The sequence below is a fragment of the Gossypium arboreum genome, chromosome 7, assembly GCF_025698485.1.
Source record: "Gossypium arboreum isolate Shixiya-1 chromosome 7, ASM2569848v2, whole genome shotgun sequence".
Lineage (NCBI taxonomy): Eukaryota > Viridiplantae > Streptophyta > Magnoliopsida > Malvales > Malvaceae > Gossypium > Gossypium arboreum.
The window spans coordinates 104,396,327-104,418,877 of NC_069076.1; the positions used below are offsets into that span (position 1 = coordinate 104,396,327).

Sequence of the window (22,551 nt, forward strand, 5' to 3'; positions counted from 1 at the left end):
TACGAGATTAAAATATCATTCCAACCAAGTCTTTTCATTAGTGTATTGTTAACTTCGCGCGGTATTAAATCTCTTTGGATCTGATATAAGTTCTTTTTAAACTCTGTTATAACCATATTTTGTGAATCCACCTCACGAGCCCATGCATCGTGAGTCAACATTTGTTACCAATAAGGACCACCTTGCAAGCTGGGACACCTACAAGTCCAAGACTTTGCGAGCCCAGATCATCGAGATCACTTGCTTGATATGGATGAGACATTTGTCACTTATATGTCACATATATTCATTTTCTCGGATATGGCAGCCCATACCAAAGACATGCCTGAGACAACCTACAATGCCAATACACCAATAAACCAGCTAATTTTTATAGAGTCCGAGACCAATATGTGGGTGACACGTTACTCCTTAAGAATTACCAGATAGAACTCAATTAATAACTTAAAGGCACTTCGAAAAGAGGAAGAGCACCTTCTAGATTCTAAACTCTCTCCTACTCTCGTCTCCTCTCAAATTCTCTCTCGAATAACCATTCTCCAACCATGATAACTCTCTTATGGCTTTTCGACCCCCAGATGAATCATTCCAAACTACCGCAACCTCATCATTATATCAACAAACACAAATTAATTAATTTAAACACATCAAATTCAAGTTGATATTTAGAATCAAGTAATGGCTAAGTTGATTGAAGGATCTAATTAGTATGATAATGATGCTTTAAGAACTTAATTAGAACATTTTTAAAGTTTGGGACTAATTTAGAATGCCATTTGGTACAATCAACAAAAACTAAAATTTTTAAGATTACGTAATGAACAAGATGGCATTAAAAAAAAAAGAGTAAACTACACTCAATGTCACTAAACTATTAGTGAGTTTACGTTTGGTCTCTCAACTTCAAAAAGTTACATAATGGTCACTGAATTATTTGAAAGTTTTCATTTAAGTTGCTGAACTATTCAAAAGATTTTATTTAAATCATTAGGATATTAAGTTTTTTTTTGAGTTCGATTAGCAAGCTTTAAGCAACGATTTGACATTCAATAACATGGATTAGTACCCATCAATGAGTAAAAGAACATACCTTAGATCTAAGTCGATCTGATGATCAGTTCTGGAGATCAAAGAATAAAGTTATTTAAATTTTGATTCGTAAATTTATGACGTTCAAAGTTGTTTTATGAAAAAAATTAAATTGTATAAGAAAATCATAGTATGAGCTTTTAATTGGTACAAATAAAGAAAGTCATACCGTAATAATTTTAATAGTCTAGTGACATAAATGAAAAATCTCGAATAATTTAATTATTTTATAATTTTTTAAAATTAAATAATCAAAATATAAATTTATTAATAATTTGAAGAACTTAATTGTAATTTACTAAAAAATACAAAATCTGATCGACAGATTGATAATCTAAATGGATTTAATTAAAATTCAATGAGAGGAAGTGGGAATTCCTAGATTTTCATTTGATGAAATAGACCCAACACAAAGAGCATTGGTGGGTGGGGGCAAAGTGAAAGCAAAGTGGACAAAATCTAATCCAAATACTGTCTGACGGAGGGACCGACCCTAATTGGTAATTAATGTGGCGTCACATTTTTTTGTGGTCGATGCTAATGAAGCTGCCCCCATATTGGGTGGCTCATCGTGGTGGACAGATTCCCCCACGTGGGAACCCATGTTGCTGCATTCATATGCTCCGTCCTTTTTGTACTACTATAAAATTATTATTCAATTAATGGATGACTTAAACTAAATTACTTTTTTAAAAAAGTCTTTGAATTATTATTTTTATTTTAGTTAAATCTTTACACCTTCTTTTACATTTAAATGGGTTTTTTTATATAAGATATTATTTTTGTGGATTAAGTTTTAATTTGATTGATATTGGTATTATTGTTAATATAAGAAGACGTGAGTTTGAGTCTATTAAAACGTGTTATTTTCCTATTTTAGAGGAAGTAGTTCTAGGCATCAGTTTTTAAATTATTAATAAGTTTACATTTTGGTTACTCAACTTTAGAATGTTATAAAATTATCGATAAACTATTTGAAAGTTTTTATTTTAGTCACTAGGTTATTAAAATCGTTGTTGTATGGCATTTTTCATTCACATTGCTTGCATCGATGAAAACTTTTCTTCCCATTCTATTTTATAGTTTAGTTTTTTTTCAGGAAATAAATTTGAACGTTACAAATCTACGAACCAAAACCCAAACAGCTTTCTTCTTAGATCTTTGACATTGACCATCAGATCAAGTTGGATCTAAGGTGTCTAGTTTAACTTGTTAATAGGTACTAATCCACTGTACTGATCGTCAAATCGTTGCTTGAAACTTGCTAGCCAGACTTTTTTTTCAAAAAAAACTTAACAACCTTGTGGCTTAAATAAAAACTTTTGGATAGTCCAGTGACTATTTTGTAACTTTTAAAATTTAAGTGACAAAAACATAAACTTACTAATAATTTTAATTTGTGAAATTCTACTTCAAACCTGATAAATCACAAAAACTAATTGAATATATTTTTAATAAGAAAACTAGTGTCTGCAAAGAGGAAATGGGGGATATAACCCTTTGATATTTTCTCCATGTTTTGTCTTTTCAAGCATTTAAGAAAGAAAATGTTTCGATAGAGTACAAAGAAATTATAAAATTATAAATTAAATCATGATAAAATTTTACTTTGGTCCCTAAATATAAAAAATCAATTTAATTCCTTTAAAATAATAAAATTATAAATTAATACATGATAAATTTATATTTTAATCTCTAAAAATTTTATAATTCAATTTTGGTCACTCCTAAAAGAAATTTGATTTCGCATTTGTTTATACTTTTCATTCTCTTTTTATTTCAAAATAAAGGAAAGGTTTTTTCTATAATTTTTCAATTCAATTAATGTTTCATTAATACGTGAAGACTAAATTATATCATCAAAAAGATAATTTATCAAAATAAAAGATAAAAAACAATTTACATGCGCAATCACTAAATTATCCAAAAAATGCATATTAAAAAGTATTTGTCAAATTTATTAAATATTAGCTCTTTAAATGAATAAAAATAGTTCAATCATATTAAAATAATATAAATGCGGTGATTATTGATAACCGTCCAAATCATTGAGGTTCTAAATAGCAATTAAACCAACTTATGGATTAGAGAGATTTTAAAATAGTAGTCAGATGGATATTTTAATCATATATATATGCTAAAGTAATATAGAATTACAATTCAGGAAAGTAATACAATGTGACATCGTTTAGAAGTTGCCATTTGTCACACTAATAAGTTACCACGTGTACATATTATTCAAAGTTGAAAATTGAATTGTATTTTAATTTTGCAGTTAAATGCTTAAAATTAGCTTAATCTAGCATTGAATTTCCGTTTGAATAAGAATATGTATATATATATATGTCAGTATTCCCTATGATTATGCTTTGTAGTAGAAATATTACTAAGTATTACATTAATTAAATAAATACTCAAAAATTGAATATTTATATTTTCTTAATAAATTTATTATAAGTTTTGATAATATTTATTCTTTTTTTTATCAATGTCTAAAATTATCAATAACTCTTTCTGACTAGATTTGTTCATGGGTCGGGCTACCCAATCCAGCCTGAAGGCTCGCTTAAAAAGTGAGAGGGTTTGGGCAAAAATATAAGCCTGAAAAATGGACTTGAGTAAAAAAATAAGACCCATTTAAAAAACGGGTCGAGTCTCGAGTAAGACATTTTTTGCCTAGCCTGAATTCACAAAAGGACAAAAAAATTTTGTTATTTTATTGTTGTTTTTCTCCCTAATTTGTTATCATTTCACTATTATGTTACTACTATTCTGTTGTTAATGTTTAGTTATTGTATAACATTTGTTTTATTGTTAATTTTGTTATTATTTTAGAGACATTTGTTTGTTAAGTTGCATGTATCTTAATGTTATTTAAGTATACATATTTTTAAAAATTTATTTTCAATTTATTGAAAAATATTTATTTTAATGTTTTTAGTACTTTTGATGTATTATATATATTTAAAAATTATATAAAAATTTAATACGACCGAGTCAGGCTTGGGCAAAAATTTTAGGCCCATTTTTCGAGCATAGGCCTAACAAATTTTAAGCCCATTTTTCGGGCAAAGGCCCAACAAACATGCCTAAATTTTTTATTGAGCTTGGCCTATGAGCACATCTATCCCCAACCCATAAATAGGAAGATAATGTGCTTCAGCGAATCCACGTCCTCCTGTATTAATAACAATATCCATGCTAGTCAAACTAACACTCAATCAGCTTATTTGGGGTAATACTTTCTCCACAAGTTGCTAAAAAAAAAATTAAACACTCCCATTTATTATTTTTGTTGTTTATAAGTGTCGATGTTTAGCAATTGTTGACTTTGACTAAATAATTTCATCGCCTTTTTCAATAAAAATAATAATTCATTGTCTTTTCTTAATTATGAATAATTTTCTTGTGCTGATTTGATTTTTTATAAAGTAAAGCTAAAATCGTAATAGGAGTAATATCAAATCATTCAAGTTTATTTTAAATATTATTTTTATGTTTTTAATTTATATTGATTATAATTTAAAATATCATTATAAAAATTAAATATTTATATTATTTTTACTTTTTGAATAATAATTATAAAATGTTGCAATTTTTGTAACATTTTTAATAATTTAATATACTATATTTTAATTAATACATAAATAACCCATACGTCGCACGAAGAAAATAATAATTAAGTATATATTTTATTAATAATAGGATTGGCCCAAGAAAAAGCTTTGCATAATAAATTTATTATGTTAATAAAGATTATTAGTGGGAATCTTGCTTTCTATAGTTAAGTCAAGCCAAATATGATATCATTAATGATAAATTATAAAATTAGTCACTTTTAGTTTTATTTTAGTTTTTAATTTTTTTAATTTAGTCACTCAATTTTTCAGAACTAAATATTTTAGTCACTCTTTCATTAATTGTCGTTAGATGAGTAATGGAAAGCTGACATAAGCTTCTTTTATTGGCCTAATTACAAATTTAGTCCTTAATGTTTATAAAATTTATTATTTTAGTTCAATTCTAAATCAATTCAATAAATTTAGTCCTTAACGTTTACAAAAATTGTTAATTTATTTCTACTTCTAAACTTAAAAAGAAAAAGAAAATATTCAATAAAATGATGTTTTTAATGAGAATACTAATTAAAATGTTAAATTTTTCAACACAACGACTTACATGACAATTCATGTGTACTCTATTTTTTTGAATTTTATGAACTTTTTTTATATTTTTTAATTTAAATTTTGATTGTTTTTGTTTTTATAATTTTTGAATTATTTGTTGGAATGACATATAAGACAAATGATTTTATATTAGAATAATGTGCAGATGGACTTCTATACGAGTTGCTATGCCAACAACGTTAAAAACTAACGTTTTAATCACCATTTTCATTAAAAAGAAAAAAGAAATTTAACTATTTTTGAAGATTAATGGTCAAATTTAGCTAAAAGGTGTTAAATTGATGAAAATGTAAATGTTGAGAGTTAAATTTATCATTATGCCTTTTTAAACTATTACAAAACATTATTTTTGAATTTTTTCTTATTTTAAAAATATACAAATATCTGATCTTCAAGTAGAAAAAACAATGCAATTTAAAATCTTTCATGAAATGAAAAAACTAGAGAAGTTTTTTTTCACCTTCTTTTTTTTCAACTTGGACATGTCATCAACACTTTTCATACTCCAGTAGTCCAAGTACATCAATCAAACAAACAAAGTCCTAAAAAAATTAGCCCATAAATTGAAAATACGAGTTAAACTGAACCAAGGGAGATAACTTTATCGATTCCATGCCCTTAAAGATGCCACACACTAACAACTTCACCTTTATCTAACACCCATAAATCTATTTCATGTTATTTCTTTATAAATATTTTAGAATTAGAACTAAAATGAAAATTTTATAGACGTTGAGGGCTTAATTTGTTAATTTTTTTTTAGCTAATTTATCTTTCTACTAATCAATCCCAAAGGAGGATAAAAGGAAAAGTTGAAAATGAAACGTTCCTTCACAAACTTGAAAATCAGATGGTGGGACCCTTAATCATAGATGACAAATTTCCCATCATTTTTAAATGCCACGTGGAAAATAATCAAATCAGACACGGATAGCTATTATTCCATTCCCCGAATCTAAAAACAAAATAAAATAGAAAGGGTAGATTTTATTTTTATAGAAGGATTAATTTTAAATTGCGTTTAAATTGATTTTATATAAAAAAATATTATGATAATATTTGTTATTTTTCTAAAAATAATATTTAAATATTTTTATTGTTGAGTTGTCATATCGTTAATTCGTGACATTAATTTAATCTCGTGTTTTTATAATATTAAATATATTTAAAACCTCATCATGCAAAATCGAAAAAATTTTAGGGCGAAATTAAATTGTATATTTTTATGATGATAAAATTTAATTTTATCATTTTAATAGTCTATATCTTTATAATTTTTAAATAATTAAATTAATTTTATTATTTTTGAGATGCTAAAATGTAATTTTATCATTACTAATTTAAAATTTTATAAACTATAAATAGCATAATAAAAAAATTACATTTTAAGGGGCTCAGACCCCTGCCTACCCCTAGCTCTACCACTGAGCCTCATAAAGACCAAATCAAATTGGTTTATTTATCCTTATATTATTATAAAGAATCAAATAAGGCTAATTTTTAACAAAGTTATCATATATTGTTTAAGAGAGTTAATACTTTTAAAGCTTATATGGTTCTTCAAATGAAATATTTTGTTTAAAATATATATTTCATGTCATTATTAAATGTTAATATTTGGCCTTATTTGATTATTTCTAATAGTACATACACTCAATTGATCTATTTCTTATAATAAAGGGATATGAAAGGCAATTTCCCTTTAAAAATGAGATATCAACACAGTATTCAAATTTGGATAATTTGTAAATAATTTATTTATTTTGTGATACAAAATACTATGAATTTAAACAATATTTGAATTTATATATAATACTTATTATTTTATATATATAATATAAGGATAAAGAATAAAAATTGTTTAAGGCTGGAATTCGAGATTAGTGTCAACTGAAAATTTTATTACGATTCATTTATTACTTTATTTATAATTCAGTCCACGTGTAATTTGAACAGGCAACAATTGTACATTTTGGATATTTAAATTCACTTTATATTTTTGCTAATGATGAATTGAAAATTTTACTTTTACTTTTCTAAAGCTTTTGTTTAAAAAATTAACTTCAATTTAAATATTTAGTAATAATGTGTTGTTAATAATTTGAAAAATCAATTGCTAAAAATTAAGTTTTAAAATTCTAATATTGAATTTTATAACTACTGAATTTATATTGAAGATTTATTCGGTAAATTAGTAAAAATTAAGTATTGAATATAATTTTATTATTTGGTCAAAATAAATCTTGATTTTGAAAATTATTTATTTATTAAATTTAATGTTTATTTTGTACTATTTTGAATAGTTTTGAATAAAAGTTGAATATATCATTTTTCTTGAAAAAGAGATAATTAATTTTAAATATATATTTAAAATTGTTAACATTTTTAATAACGAATTTATGATTCATTGAAAATTTTATATTAAATAAAAAATAAAATTTATTAAACACACTATAATATTTAAATTTAATTAATGGAATAAAATGTAAATGTTGGATCTCACAAAATACATTTTATTTTTTATTTTATATAATTTTTTAATTAAATTAATTTAACCGAGAACTAATAGTTTAACCAATTCAATCAATAATACAATTCTATAAATATTGGTTAATAATATTAAAATAAATCATTATTAAATAATTTAATCATTAAAAAATATTATGTGGAGAAATATATATATATATAAAAACAAATATTTAGACACACAAAGAGAGGGGGGTTCGAGCGTGACTGTCAAAATCTACATATTGTCTCTCTCTCTCTCTAAAAACTCTCTCAAAATTCAGAAAGCTAGTTCTTTTTTCTTTGGTTGGTGGGTGCCTGAGATTTTAACCGGCGACATTTTTCCACTATTCCTCGGGAATCCCTCGTCTTCTTCTTCGTCACAATCAGTATCTCCTCCTTCGCAGGATATAATGGTCCAGGTTTTCAAGGTAGTTATATAAAAATTAAATTATAAAATAATTTATATTTCTATCTTTAAGCTTTCCCTATCTTTGTTTCCTTTTCTTTTGTACTTAAATGAATATGCTTTTAATTTTTTTTTTCTTTGATGGGTTTTTTTTTTCCTGGGAAGCTCTGGAGAGTTCATCTTCTTTGAATTTAAAGCAAGAAAATTTGTTTTCTTTTGCTGTGTTTGATTTAATTTGATAGAAGCTATGTACATTTTTGTTTTTTTTTATTGACATTTTTATTTATGTTATGTAAAGATTAATAATGGTTGCCTCTTTATTTGATAAGTTTTGTTTTTATTTTTGGGGATTTTTCATTGAAACACTGTGCTTTAGGTTAGGTTTTTTTTTCTGAGTACATTAAAGAAGGTTCCCTTTTATGGAAATGGGATCTGCTTTTTTTTTCTCATCTCATCATAAATACTAATAATAACAACAACAATAATAGTAAAAATAATAAAATAAACAATAATTTTAAGTACTCATAGTTACTAATAACATTATAACAATAGAAAACACAGAAGGATTAAATCCCAAATTTTACTTAGTGGAGGGACTAAAAGTGGGATTAACCCTTTATTAAACAAAAACTAGTGGCTTTTTTACATTTTAACTCTTCTTTTTTTTTTTTTGGATCCAGGACTGGTTTTTGATCTGATAGAACTCTGACTCTAAAAAGTGGAAATAATAATAATTATAATAATAATGGAGGATGAGACATATTCAGGGCTAGGGAGTGGTGGTGAAATAGATACCAAAGTGGTGCAGACATTTCAGAAGAACTTTGTGCAGGTCCAGAATATATTGGACCAGAACAGGTTGCTGATCAATGAGATAAACCAGAACCATGAGACCAAGATCCCTGACAACTTGACCAGAAATGTTGGTCTAATTAGGGAGCTCAACAACAACATAAGGAGGGTGGTTGATTTATATGCTGATCTTTCAACTTCTTACACCAAATGCATGGATGCTTCTTCCTCTGATGGGGATTCTAATGGTGCCATGAAATCAGGTGCTAACAAAAGAAATAGGCCTGCTTGAGTTTTAAAACTCATGGATAAATGATGGGTTTTAGTTGTTATAGTTGTTATTAATCTCCTCGGATTAGTTCAAGTTCGTGATTGTCTTTCGCAACAATATTTTCTCTTAGCTACTATACCCTTGTTATCATTGTTGTTATTAGTAGTAGTAATTCATTTGCATGGTGGGAAATGAAGAAAGTTTCTCAGAAATGGTTAGATTATGTAATTGGTTAAAATATCTTTTTAACTTGTTTTAATTTTTATACTTGAAATTTAGTTATTATATTGTAATAAATTTAATTTTAATAAATGAATTTTAATGATATAACATTGGACTTGCATTTTAAACCCAAAAAGTAGAGAGATTAAATTTATTGAAATAAAAATAGAATGATTAAATTTTATATGTAGGAAGAGTACATGAACTTTGAGCATATTGTAATCTATGTAATTTTAAAAATCATAGGCAATGATGAGTTTTTGTTGTTGTGGTTACCTTTCTCAGTAATTTTTTTAGGTTCAAATATGAGTTTTTTTACCATTGTATAATTATTTGATAGATTGACATTGAAGTTTTTTAACTCTACAAGTTAAAAGCATATACAAATGGTTAGACAGTGGTCTTGATCCCCTAATATGGTAAAATTATCCTTTTAATCACTTTTAAAATTTATGCAATTACAAATTAATATAATTGACAAATTTATACTTCGCCTTCCCAGAAATTATTATTTATTTTTGTCCCTTAAATAATATTTTAGTTTCATCCTTACCAAAAGTTGACTTAAGAAACTATCGGATGTACTTAATTGATATTTAAAATAAAAAAAATAGTTTTATATAGAGAGTAATTAAAACTCCACAAATAAAATTGAGTGTGTCTCAGATTTTTATTTTTATTATATCCTATGTTTTCATGTATCTTAGATTTTTTTCCAACTCAAAAATCGAACAACAATGTATGCAATAAGGAAAGTAGCTTTAAATAATCTTTTGGATCCCAATCACACATCACCATATGAACATAATTTCGTATGAGAGATGATGAGCTTTTGACTATAATAAAATTTTTTCTTTAAAATAAGAAATTTTTGTTGTTGTATTTATTTATATAATTAAAATTTTCCTTATTTTTATTTATTTTGATGATTCATTAAATTTTAAAATTAGTTTCTAAATTAAGTGTTTAAATTATTATATTGTTTTAATAAAACCCTTTTGTTAGCAAATTCGTTAACTTTTTCATTACAATGTCTACTAGTAATATGTGTCTCCATATCATTATAAATTTTGATTATATATATTCTTTTAACACAATACGTAGGTCCATTCTTCAATCAATCATTTTTATCTAATATTATTCTTTTGTCTCTTATTATCTTATCTATAATTTAAGCCCATGTTTATATATGTTATTTTCACTTATTTCATCTAATCAACAATATCATTAGAATTAATTATTATAACAATTAAATTGAATTTTTAATTTAATAAATTTTACAATTATATTAATATTTACCATCAAAATTAATTATTAATTATGTGATGAGGTCAAGATAAAATTAAAAACTTTGGGAGATCAAAGTTAAATTTTTTAATTAAAAATGATTTAAACTGAATTTCTTAACAAGAGGAGACAAAATTAAATATACTTAGAGAAAATTTAAATTGAATTATTTACTTTCGAGGCACTAAAAGTGTAATTATACCATTTACTCAGGGTGCTAATACCCTTACTTATCTCAGCTATGCTCCTAATTAAAACACTTAACTGAATAACTAACTTAGATTAATTTATCCACATATGATCTACAAAAATTTCAAATTTTAACTTTATTATTTCAATCAATATTTAGTTCACTTATTAAAATTTTAGTCTAATTATTGTCATTATTAAAATTCATCTATTGAATTCACTGGTGTTACATTTTGAAATTAAAAAAAAATCACTCGATAGTCACTAATAATAAAAATAGTATTGAAAATTTTTTCCTTAAAAATATCGATTCAAACTCGTTATAATAAAATATTTTTTATATTTAAAGGTTAATTTAATAATTTATTTATTTAGTTATGTATGTAAAGATTAATTTAATTCAAAAATTAAAAGGTATATTCTAAACTTGTCATGTCTCTCAAACCTTAACTTAAACAAAAATAAGGTGAATGTGATTTTAAATGCCAAATCTAAGTTTTCAAATCTTATCCTTAAAATAAACAAGTAGATTCATGAATTGGATTAGTTTAGCAAACATGATTAGTTGGACCACATTAAAGGATCATCCAATCAAAATAATCCACATTTTCCTTAAAAGGGATTACATTTATGGACTAATTACATTTCAATTATAATATTCTTTTTATTAGAAAATGATGGACATTGATTAATTGATTAAAATTTATGGTAATATGCTCATTTAGTCTTTGAAAAGAGGCATAAAAATGGGTTTTGGTCCAATTTTAGATAAGTTTAATGGGCAATTAAATAGGAAGTTGGTCTTAAGAATTTAGGACTTTTGTAGGAGAAAATGGCGGGTGGATATACAAAAGACTTTAACAGAAGTCAATGTAGCAGCACATATATTGGCGAGGATGATGAGAGTTCTCCCTTATGGCCTTAAAGCTTCTCAGGAGATTCCGACGGTAGTAGTTGAGTGAATTCGGATGGATGATTAGCTCGTGTGTAATGACGTTTAAATAAATCTTTAATTGATTTCTATTTTTCTCTAAAAAAAGATTTTCTTTATTTTTTTAAATAAACCTTTTGTTAGGTCACTTGAAGAAAAAGCACTTGTTTTTTTTTTTAACATTTCAAATGGAAATTGTTTATTCAATAAGATAATATATTTATCTAATAATAATTAAATAATTTGTAATTAGTGCTAATAAGTAACTTTGATGGGACAAATTCTTAAACAAAATGGATATAAGTGACACTTTTTGTGCCTAACACTAAAGAAAGGCTTTGTTTATTTTCTCCCTTTTTGTTGTGTGTTTGAAAAGGATAGGATTAGAGTCATCTTGTTCCTTTGAAAAAAAAAAAGTCAACTCCCTTTTGATAATAATAAAAGTGTCTGATTTGCATAGTCTTACATTTCTAATGCTAGATTTTGGAATGTGATTGTGACATTTAAATTTCATACTTTTTTTTTATATAATAAGTTTGTATCTCAATAATATTAAAAGTTAAGAATCGAAGGGGATATTGTACGGTTTACGAAGGGATACTTCAGTTGGTGAAGATACGATTTTGCAAGAGCTCAACGAAGAAGCAATAGTATTGTGCACATAAATATGTCTTGATTGGTGGTTTGAATCTTAGGCGCACATTATCCATGATTATTATTGTGTACAAAACTAATGCTTTTTTCCCCTCTTTCTTGAAGTATACAACAACTCTCCTGGAGGACAAGGACAAACCTCGACACGAGGATAATATCTTCAGTTATTGAAGCTAGTGTCGGTTGCTTGGTGGACGATATTTTAAAGTAGGAGTCAATCCCCCTCAACAATAAAAGGCTAGCTCTAGTGGAGGTTGCAAGGTAAAGGCCCAAATGCCTTGGTTGGTGGTTTCTCCAAAATTATTATTGTGCACACTTCAAATACTTCTCCAGGAGCCAACCCGCCCCTCCCTCTTAACAGGTAGTAATTATTAATATTGTTAAAATTATCGGTGTCAAGTGTTTTTTTTTTTGTAAAAACTCATTTAATAGCCATATAATAAAAAAGGACATTGTAGTGAACTTGAGTTTAATAGAGAATTTTAAGAATATTAATAATTTTTAAATTCAAGTCAACATTTTAATTAGAATTAAATATTTAAATTAATGATAATATAAACATTGAGATACCCAATTATGTAAAAAAAGAGTAAAATATGACGATTAAAAGTCAAATTTAAGCGGATGATAAGGACCAAAATTAAAATTTGATAATTTTTATTAATCTAAAAATTAAAATTAAAATTTAACCATAGATTAATAATATATATATAAAAAAAGGCATGACCCTTACCGATTATAGATTTTGAATTTTTTTCTTTATGTTTTCGTTCATTTTACCTTTGATTTTTAAATATATATATTATCAATTTCTTAACTTTTTATTATTTTGATATTAAAGTAATTAATTTGGGATTCAAAATTTAACTATTTAACCATTTATTCGGCTCTAACTACGTTAACCTTTTAATAGAAATTGAATCATTTTGTTGCCGAATTTATAATGCAGTCGAACTTGTTCAAAGGTTGGGTAGCTCACTCAATCTTCTATTTCCATCGAATTCATATCCGGCTTAATTACTATTTATCATTTAACATTTTTATTTAAATTTAATTATTAAAATAAAGGTATGTTAACAAAATTAAAATTTAATTACTAATTAAGCCATTTTAATTACTAATTAAGCCCACACTTGGTATAAAAAGTGGTGGATTCATCTTTGCTTATCCAAAGAGTGTAATTGGGCCTTAAAAACTGAGTTTGGATCGGATCTTATGAACAACCCATTTTAAACCCTTAAAACAAATCAATAACAATCAAACTCTAACCCTAAAAAAAGCCCATTTACTAAAAAAACCCTAATCACAATCCACTATATTTTACTCCATCTTAGACACTTTCGATCCTCTCATCTTTAGGGTTTGCGGAGCTTCAGCCGTTTCTCACATCTCACTTCTCTGCAATTTCACTCCCTTAGAGAGAAAAAACCATGGCGGCCGCAGCTCAAATCAGCAAAAAGCGAAAGGTATTTCCTTTCCACCTTCCATTTCTTCTTCCATTTCTTTAATCTTTCTTTAACTGATTACTTTTTTTTTTTTTTAAATTTCAGTTCGTCGCTGACGGAGTCTTCTTCGCTGAACTCAATGAAGTCTTGACTAGGGAACTGGCCGAAGATGGATACTCTGGTGTCGAAGTCAGAGTTACTCCCATGCGTACTGAGATCATTATCAGAGCCACTCGTACCCAAAATGTTCTGGGTATTTTTTTGTAAAAAAATTACTTTTTGATGATGGGTTTTGATTTTTAAATTTTAGGTCTTTTTTAATTTGTAATTGATTGTGGATTATAGGCGAGAAAGGGAGGAGGATTAGGGAACTGACCTCTGTTGTTCAAAAGCGATTCAAGTTCCCTGAAAATAGCGTGGAGCTTTACGCTGAGAAGGTCAATAACAGAGGCCTTTGTGCCATTGCTCAGGCTGAGTCCCTTCGCTATAAGCTCCTCGGAGGTCTCGCCGTCCGTAGGTATATACTCGAAATCGATTTGTTTTTTTTACAGATTTGAAGCCTGTTATGCAAATCTTATTTGTTTCGTGTGTGATATATGAAATTAGATCATATTTCCTCTGTTCAATTAATGCTTGCTCAAATGCATTATATTTTTTTATGTTTAATCTATTATTTTTAATTTTCTATTGTGATATGTGTTTTATTTCGCATGTGAACGTGATAAGCTCCGAGATGTTAAATGGACTGATCTATGCGTGTTTTGAAAATGAATGTTTGCGTTTATTTATACCGATTTTGTGTCGGAAGATGACAAGATCGATCCAATCCTCTATTAACATCTTCCTGTTTGAAATCCAAAGGTTTTCATACAGTAACATTTTGGAGGTTACATTTTAACTGTTCTCAATTTCGTTATTCATTTTACTGAAATGTCTGTTTATGCAAAACTTATTTGTTCATTAACGTCATCTACAAAGCAGGTTGGTGTTTCACTACCAATTTTTTGTGTCGGAAGGTGACAAAAGTAATTAGATATTATATTTCCTCTGTTTTATTAGCCTGCTGAAATGCATTTCATCTTCATGCAGTAATATTAGTAGAGGGAACAATGGTGAAATTTTTCTTATTTTTAACTCCCCGTTGTGATATTGATTTGATTTTGTTTTGATGTTTAATGGACTGATACAGCGTATATGTTTTTGATTTACTGGGTTCTATTTTGACATGTTTTGGCTTTAGATTTTGTCATCTATAAAGCAAGTTGGTTATTCTTATGCCGATTTTGTGTCGGAAGATGACCAGATCAATCCAATCCTCCATTACCATCATCCTGTTTGAAATCCTATGGTTTTCAGACTGTAACATTTAGGAGGATACATTCATATGGTTCTCATTTTCCTTGTTCATTTTTGGTGCAGCTATTTAATCTATTTGTGTATGTACATTACGGATTTGATTTTGAATTTGCTGGCTTCTTGATGTTATATATTGTACAAGTTTGTCAATTCTTGTCGGTATGTTCAAGCTAAATGTTGTAATGGTTTTTATAGGGCCTGCTATGGTGTGCTTAGATTTGTTATGGAGAGTGGAGCCAAGGGTTGCGAGGTTTGTATACCAGTAGATTTCATTCATCATATGATTCTGGGTTCTTTATCTCGATTCATTTTTGAGCTTGTATTTCTGCATCCTTTATGCTACAGGTTATTGTTAGTGGAAAGCTAAGGGCACAACGTGCCAAATCCATGAAGTTCAAAGACGGATACATGATTTCTTCTGGTCACCCAGTGAACGAGTACATTGACTCTGCTGTTCGACATGTTCTTCTGAGACAGGTTTGCTATCCATTTATCCACTCTTAGTGCTATGCCCTGTTCAATTTCCGTTTCTGATTGAATTCATTGGGGTTAACGCAGGGAGTACTGGGCATCAAGGTGAAGATCATGCTTGATTGGGATCCAAAGGGTAAGCAAGGCCCAACAACTCCACTTCCGGATCTTGTCACCATCCACCCTCCCAAGGATGATGAAGTTATCAAGGTGGAAGCACCCGTGCCGACCGAGATTGAACTTCCGCCAGTGGCTTAAAGCCGACGATGACTGTTATGATAGTCATCTATTTGATATTTGGAGCATGTCAAGTGTCTTAGATTTTGTAGTTTTTAAGTTTGGCACCTAAAATGAACTTATGCTGGATGCTCTTTTATGAATTTTCCTTTGGTGTTTCTCAAATTTTGTTATACTTAAAACTTATTACTTGATAATTTTATTCAAGGATTTTTTATTCCTTTTTAAGATTCATGACATCCTTTTGGCTTCTGCATGTGATTATTTGGTTCGTATATTATACATGTATATCTAACCATGGAGTAGCTATTAAAGGTTTTTTTTGCGATGATATGAGTATGAATTTTGTTATTTTTCTTTTCTTTGGTCAAATTATTTAGTATTTTGTCATTATGTTTTAGTTTTGTTGATGGTTGTTTTTATTTTTTTTATCAACTGAAACTTCATTCAACGTAAAAGCCGGTACAAAGTAGGTGAGTCAAAGTCCAAACAAGAACATAACAAAATTTAAGGTTTAGCCCTCAAAGTCACTCAGAAACCTTAGGGACCTAAACAACCATGGACAGCGTTAGCGCACTTGGAATGGGAGGGAGGACCAAGGTTGGGTGAAATGGACAGTTCAGTCAGCCAGAGAAACAACATCTCTAGAAGAGGCCAGCAATTGAAAGCCCACAAATACTCGCCGGAGTTGTTGCGGCACTAGGGAAATCATCAAACAGCGGAGGAGCAAAGGCTGAGTCATACCCTCAATGGACCAACCATAATGGCCACCAGGCAAGGCCGGATGCGATTACACCAATCACCATCAAACATCACCACCGACGAATCTCCGACTTTAACGTCGAGGTTCCACCACAAAGAGTAAGAGCTTCGATAACGAGGGGGACGAACAAAGAAGAGGCAAGAAAAACCATAACCAAATGGTAGAACAAAGTCGGCCCGATAGAGAAAAGAGGGGAGAATGCCCCTTGGGAAAACGCGACACCGCCTCGCACTGGACGGAGGGGCGACTCGAGTTATTTAGCCGAAAGAAAAGGCAATGGGAAATGAAAGGTCTTCAAAAGAGAAGGGAGATGAACAGAGGATAAGGGAGAAAGGTCGAAGGAATGGCCGGCCCAAAGGCCACCACTGGCGACTGAAACCAATGAACAAAGGCTCCTCAAATGAAAGAGAAAGCTTTGGGAAAAAAGTTGGAAAAGCCTGTTGATAATTATCATTGTACTTAAAGTTTTATTTTTGTAAATTCACCACTCTACTTTAACCTTTATTGAATTTTGTCACTTCACTTTTATTTAATTGAATTTTAAAATTAAACTTGATTTTTTATGAAATCCTACTATTCAATTTTAATTTAAATATGCTATAATTGTATTTTTTGTAAGTTTGAAATTTAATCTTATTTTTTGGATTAAAACAAATTCAGATTTAGTTATTAATACCATCAAAATTCTCCTATTAATTCCCATATTTTAAAATTAAAAAATCTACTATTATTCCCCTATTATGTGTTAATGCCCAACCTGGAAGGTCATGATGTTCCATGCTCCATAGGGGTTCTAAGTTTTTTAACTGCCGCAATCCTTGACACTAATTCCTCAGGGACTAAATGCTGAAATTTACCAATCTCCATTACTTGTAACCATGCAACGTAGTTTTCCATGCATGTTCCCTAAAGGTACAGTGGCTTGCCAACGGCTCACATTCTGACACCCATTGGTCTCACCAGAAGTCAACGGATCCGTTGCCAATTTAATAGTAGATAATGTATATATAGTTGTAATAGATATATCTGTGACATTCCTTTTATATATATAGTTGTATAGTTTATATCAATTAATGAAATAATAGAAAAAATACAGTCTATCATGGCTATATAATTAGTTTATAAGATAATGTAGTTAATATATATACTAATTATTTTACCTTAAAAACAAGTACTTATTTTATTTAAAATAGTAGTTTGAGTTGAATAACGAAAACCCTAATTCTACTATGATTCGAACTAGAAGCTACTGTCCCTGCAGGAAACAAATTCGTCCAATTACTATATATATAAACACCCTAATTGATAATCTTCACTTCAACTGACTGCATATTCTTTTTTGCTTATTTCTGTTTCTTTATTTCTTTATTTTGACCAATAGATTGATGGCGTCTTATGATTTTATCAACGATGTTTTATTAGAAATTTTCTCGAGGGCTGATTTGAAAACAATGAAAAAGTGTAGGGTCCTTTCGAAAGAGTGCAAGGATCTCACTTACGAATCTAGCTTTATCCGGCTACATTCTCAAAGGACATCAACAATGGTGGGATATTTACTTCAATGTATGAAAATCTTTGTTTACGGTTGGAGAGATCGATTTACTTCCAACTTTGTGTCAATAGCCAATTCAGGGCTCGAGCCAAAACTAACTCGGAATGTTCTTAATTTTTTACCCGAACAAGCTCAGATTGTAGCAGCGGTCAATGAAGGTTTGGTTTTATGTAGCCCGAGAATATATGGAGAAAACTGGTTTTATATTTGTAAACCAAGTACTCAACAGTGGGAATTCATTCCGGCTCCAAATCCTCGATTTTATAGGTCAAAGATAAGCATGTTGGTGCTCAGATCGAACCCTTTACGATTCAAAATCGTCGGACTCTCCGACACCGACTGCAGTGATGATACACACTCCGTATCAGTCTCTGAATCAGACTCCGAATCGGACCTCGATTCGGAGTATTCCGACGAAGAAGTTAATGACCGTGTAGTTTCCAATGAAAAATTATGGCACTGCGAGATATTCGATTCCAAGAGTTGGGAATGGAAACAATCAGACGATTTAAAGTTGACATACGATGACTTTTTCAAGAACGAGCAAGGCGTTTCTGCATGCGGCGGTATCCATTGGCTTATTTCCAACAGAGAACAAGACAAGGACATCGTATTATCTTTCGACGGTAACAAAGAGGAATGGACAATGGCTTCGTTGCCGAACTCACTTCGTCGAAAAGAATATTGTGAGCAGATAGCACTTGTGTCGTGTGAAGGGAACCTGGGGTTAGTAAAGGTTTCTTTTAAAACTAGAGCTCAGATGGTGGATGTTTGGGTTTTAAACTATGAACACATATGGATTAGAAAACACACCATGAATTTGAACAAAGAGTGTTATCTTACTCGTTTTCATTCATTTTACAGTGCTGACACTCTGCTTATGAAGGATATTTGGAGTGTGTATTTTTATAATTTCAAGACTCAGAAGTTCAATCGGGTAACAGCTGATAATCAAGATACATATGCCGCATATTTTATTCAAACGGATTTTGAGTCCGTTCAGCTGAAGCCTGAGTAATGTACAAATATATATTTTATATATTTTATTAATTTCTAAATAGTTAAACGAGTCTATGAGTGAAGCTGTCTCAAAAACAAGCCTATACTTGGAATTTTACTGTGTTGTTGTGTCGAATTTATACTACGTCTCTGTCTTCGTGTCTGGATTGTATGTATCATATGTTGCAGGCATTGAATGCTATGAAAGTTAAGATTGTGGTCATTTTTCTGTAGCCAGCCTCCTTTCGATTTTAAAATTCCTCGGATTCAATGTAATTATCAAATAAAAAATCATTAGTATAATGGTAACGAGGCATAACTTTCTAATGTATATGTTGAATATTTATGTGAAGAAAACAAGAAAATTTGAGAAATTTCAGGGACTTAAAAATGCCAAATTTATAACTGGAAACATAAAAAACAGATGAATAAACTCAGGAGGTAAGTAAATATCACAGCATGTAAACAATTTAAATGGCCTTAGCTTCGCTTAACAGGGTCAAAGTTAGAGACACCAATGACAGCTCCAATAATGGCGACAAGCACAACACCGCCAGCAGCAATGCTAAGCAAGAAGTTCTTGAGAGAAGGGGTAACCCCATCAGCTGCTTGAGCTATTTCAGGGACCATCATTGATGTTGTCATTGCAGCTGCTGTCAAAATAGTCACTGCCTTCTCCTTGTTTGAAGAAGAAGAAGAAGAAGAAGCCTTGATTTCAAGTTTTGTTGCATTGGGTCTTGTAGTTGGGGTGGCAGCCATTGATGAATGCTTGAGTGGAAGTGGGTTGAGGAAAGGGTTGGGGATGGAGACTTTGGTCTGGGTGGTGGGTGAAAGTGGCAGTGCCATTGAAACAGCTGAAGTGGAAGCCATTGGTGCTGTTTGTGGAACAAAGATGAGGAGGAATTGTTGCAAATGTTGGGGGTTTTGAGAGATTGGTGAGGAATATTTGAGAGGTGGGAATTTGGGTTACGTGGTAGATTTTGAAGTTGGGATTTGGAGGATAAGGTTATCTTATTGGTCCAATCCTACATCAAAGTTTGAAATTTGGTTGGGAATTTTAGATAGAAAATATCATTTTTTCCCCAATAAATAAAAATTCATTAATAATAATAAAAAAGTTAGATACTGTTAAATGGGCCGAACAAGAAAGCCCAAGAATGAGTCCAAAACCCAAAGCCCCCAAAGAAACCTTAAGGCTGTTCTTTTGTCACCACCAAGCAAGAAGGGATAGCACTTGGACCCCGCGAGAGCATTGCACCTGGGTATGCATGCGCCATCCCATCGTGAAACCCGCTGAGGTACCACTATCACTATCTCGGGATCCAACAGAGGAGGAGCCAAAGCTGAAACAACATCAGAAACTCAGCAGATAGCCACCATGCATAAGAAGTGTGATAGCACAAATTCCATCGGAGGGTTTGGACAAAAGTACGGGACTAGGAAAATAGGCTTGAGTAAAATTTAGGATTCATTTTCTGTATTGGTTGGCTTTGGGCAAGATTATTTTTGTTAGGCTTGACTCAAATATATTATGTTATAAAATTTAATTATATTAAGTATATATATTAAATAATAATTATATATTTATATTAAAACAATAATCCAATAACAATTAAACTCATTATTTAAATCTTAAAAAAAATTATTCAACTAAATAACCCAACCCAAAATATAAATTTATTTTTTGGTAAAATAAAACAGTGTTAAGCAAAACTAATGAATGGGCTCATTTGCCCTTGTAAATCTAAAATAATTTGCTTGAACAAAGTCCCATGCGGAATGGGGTGGGACCTCAAAAACTTGGATCTTAGTGAATCTTGTTGCCAGAACTTTTGCCATATGATTAGCGACAACATTGTGAGTTTTGGAAACATGGTGAAAGCAAACCTTCCACCCTCAACACACCATTTGATGAATCCCGCGTAGTTCCATTATCTGACTATCAGTTGCACCTCTCTTTACAATTGTCTCTATCAAAAGATCATTATCACTTTCAATTTCTAACTAAGAAGCCCCTCCAAAATAGCTCTCGCTTCAATCTTAAAAATTGCTTCCTTACCTAGCAGCCTTGAGAATCCCTAGAGCCAATTAGCATCAGCATCTCTAAACACTCCCCCAATCCCGGCATAAGATCCATTTGGCGAAATTGCCCCATCTATGTTAAGTTTAATCGAACCTCTAAACGGCTCTGACCAATGTGCAACAGTAACCATAGGACTATACTGAAACACAAGATAAGATATCCTCGCATAATTCCTTGCCTAACTAACACCCTTATCAATTATTTCCTGGGAGCTACTATGGCAATTTGTAAACACAAATGTATTCTGGTTCTTCCATAACAACCAACATATTATAGGAAAAAAGCTACACCATCAACAACTCGACTACCACAATCCCCAATATTCTCTAAATTCCATAACATCCAATCATTCATAGACATAGCGAAAAAACTTATCCTTGCATGAGTTGGCACAACTGATCGCCAAATAGACTTAAGAAAAAAGCAATCACGAACGGCATGGATCTCCAATTCATAGACATTGCCACATCTCGAGCATTGACTTTCATTCGACATATGCCTCCTCATACGCTCCACATTAGTTAAAAGTCTATACTTCCACGTGATCCACATGAATACCCTAACATTTGATCCGCAATAAAATATTTATTATATTTATGATAATGTTTTTTTAATATAATTACTTTTTAAAGCATTTTTAATGTGTTTGAAAACTTTTATTTAAACATTTCTAGTGTATTTAGTATTTTATATATTTTAAAAAAATCATTTTAAAACAAAAAACTAATATAAAAAATCTAACATGCACGGGCTGAGTCGAGCCCGAGTTTACTTTTCTTAAATTAGACTAGACTTTGGCAAAAAGTAAGTCCATTTTTTGGGTAGGATCAGTCCCGAACTTAAAAAATTAATCTTGACACATTGTATTGACCCCTCCCATGAACACCTCTAGAAATAACCATATATTTAATTAATAAATATTAAATGATCCATACTAGTTCGTGAGTTAACCGATCTAGCCCTTTAATCGAACTTGTATCCAACTTATTCCCAATTTAATCTATCTGATCTGATTCAAGCAACATTACAAAATCGATGGAATAGAATCGAAAAAAGTTGGATTTGATTTATCGATTTTGCCATATAATAAACATTATGGACTGGTTAAG

General features: G+C 29.8%; 4 protein-coding genes across 4 annotated transcripts; 3 read left to right on the plus strand and 1 right to left on the minus strand.

Annotated features, from left to right (window-relative positions):
- The first annotated feature begins 7,977 nt into the window (after window positions 1-7,977).
- Window positions 7,978-9,465, plus strand: LOC108484901 (protein ELF4-LIKE 3). The gene is made up of 2 exons (XM_017788786.2): window positions 7,978-8,212; window positions 8,871-9,465. Exon 2 carries the CDS (start codon window positions 8,936-8,938, stop codon window positions 9,272-9,274), a length of 339 nt encoding a protein of 112 aa, XP_017644275.1. The 5' UTR covers window positions 7,978-8,212; window positions 8,871-8,935; the 3' UTR covers window positions 9,275-9,465.
- Window positions 9,466-13,847: 4,382 nt separating this feature from the next.
- LOC108489748 (40S ribosomal protein S3-3-like) lies at window positions 13,848-16,273 on the plus strand. Its single transcript, XM_017794479.2, has 6 exons — window positions 13,848-14,002; window positions 14,087-14,234; window positions 14,327-14,498; window positions 15,533-15,587; window positions 15,683-15,814; window positions 15,896-16,273. Exons 1-6 carry the CDS (start codon window positions 13,967-13,969, stop codon window positions 16,064-16,066), a joined length of 714 nt encoding a protein of 237 aa, XP_017649968.1. The 5' UTR covers window positions 13,848-13,966; the 3' UTR covers window positions 16,067-16,273.
- A 1,920-nt stretch (window positions 16,274-18,193) lies between these two features.
- Window positions 18,194-19,378, plus strand: LOC108472631 (uncharacterized). The gene has a single exon (XM_017774182.1). It carries the CDS (start codon window positions 18,194-18,196, stop codon window positions 19,376-19,378), a length of 1,185 nt encoding a protein of 394 aa, XP_017629671.1.
- A 301-nt stretch (window positions 19,379-19,679) lies between these two features.
- Window positions 19,680-20,389, minus strand: LOC108489741 (uncharacterized). The gene has a single exon (XM_017794465.2). The coding sequence runs from the start codon at window positions 20,227-20,229 to the stop codon at window positions 19,840-19,842; it is 390 nt and encodes a 129-aa protein (XP_017649954.1). The 5' UTR covers window positions 20,230-20,389; the 3' UTR covers window positions 19,680-19,839.
- Window positions 20,390-22,551: the final 2,162 nt, after the last annotated feature.

Excerpts from the sequence above, each read along its gene's own strand:
- LOC108489741 (XM_017794465.2), bottom strand. The coding sequence starts at position 20,229 with ATGGCTTCCACTTCAGCTGTTTCAATGGCACTGCCACTTTCACCCACC.
- LOC108484901 (XM_017788786.2), top strand. The coding sequence starts at position 8,936 with ATGGAGGATGAGACATATTCAGGGCTAGGGAGTGGTGGTGAAATAGAT.
- LOC108489748 (XM_017794479.2), top strand. The coding sequence starts at position 13,967 with ATGGCGGCCGCAGCTCAAATCAGCAAAAAGCGAAAG. Across the intron at positions 14,003-14,086 it reads AAATCAGCAAAAAGCGAAAG|TTCGTCGCTGACGGAGTCTT; the intron begins GTATTTCCTTTC and ends TTTAAATTTCAG. Across the intron at positions 14,235-14,326 it reads TCGTACCCAAAATGTTCTGG|GCGAGAAAGGGAGGAGGATT; the intron begins GTATTTTTTTGT and ends TGTGGATTATAG.
- LOC108472631 (XM_017774182.1), top strand. The coding sequence starts at position 18,194 with ATGGCGTCTTATGATTTTATCAACGATGTTTTATTAGAAATTTTCTCG.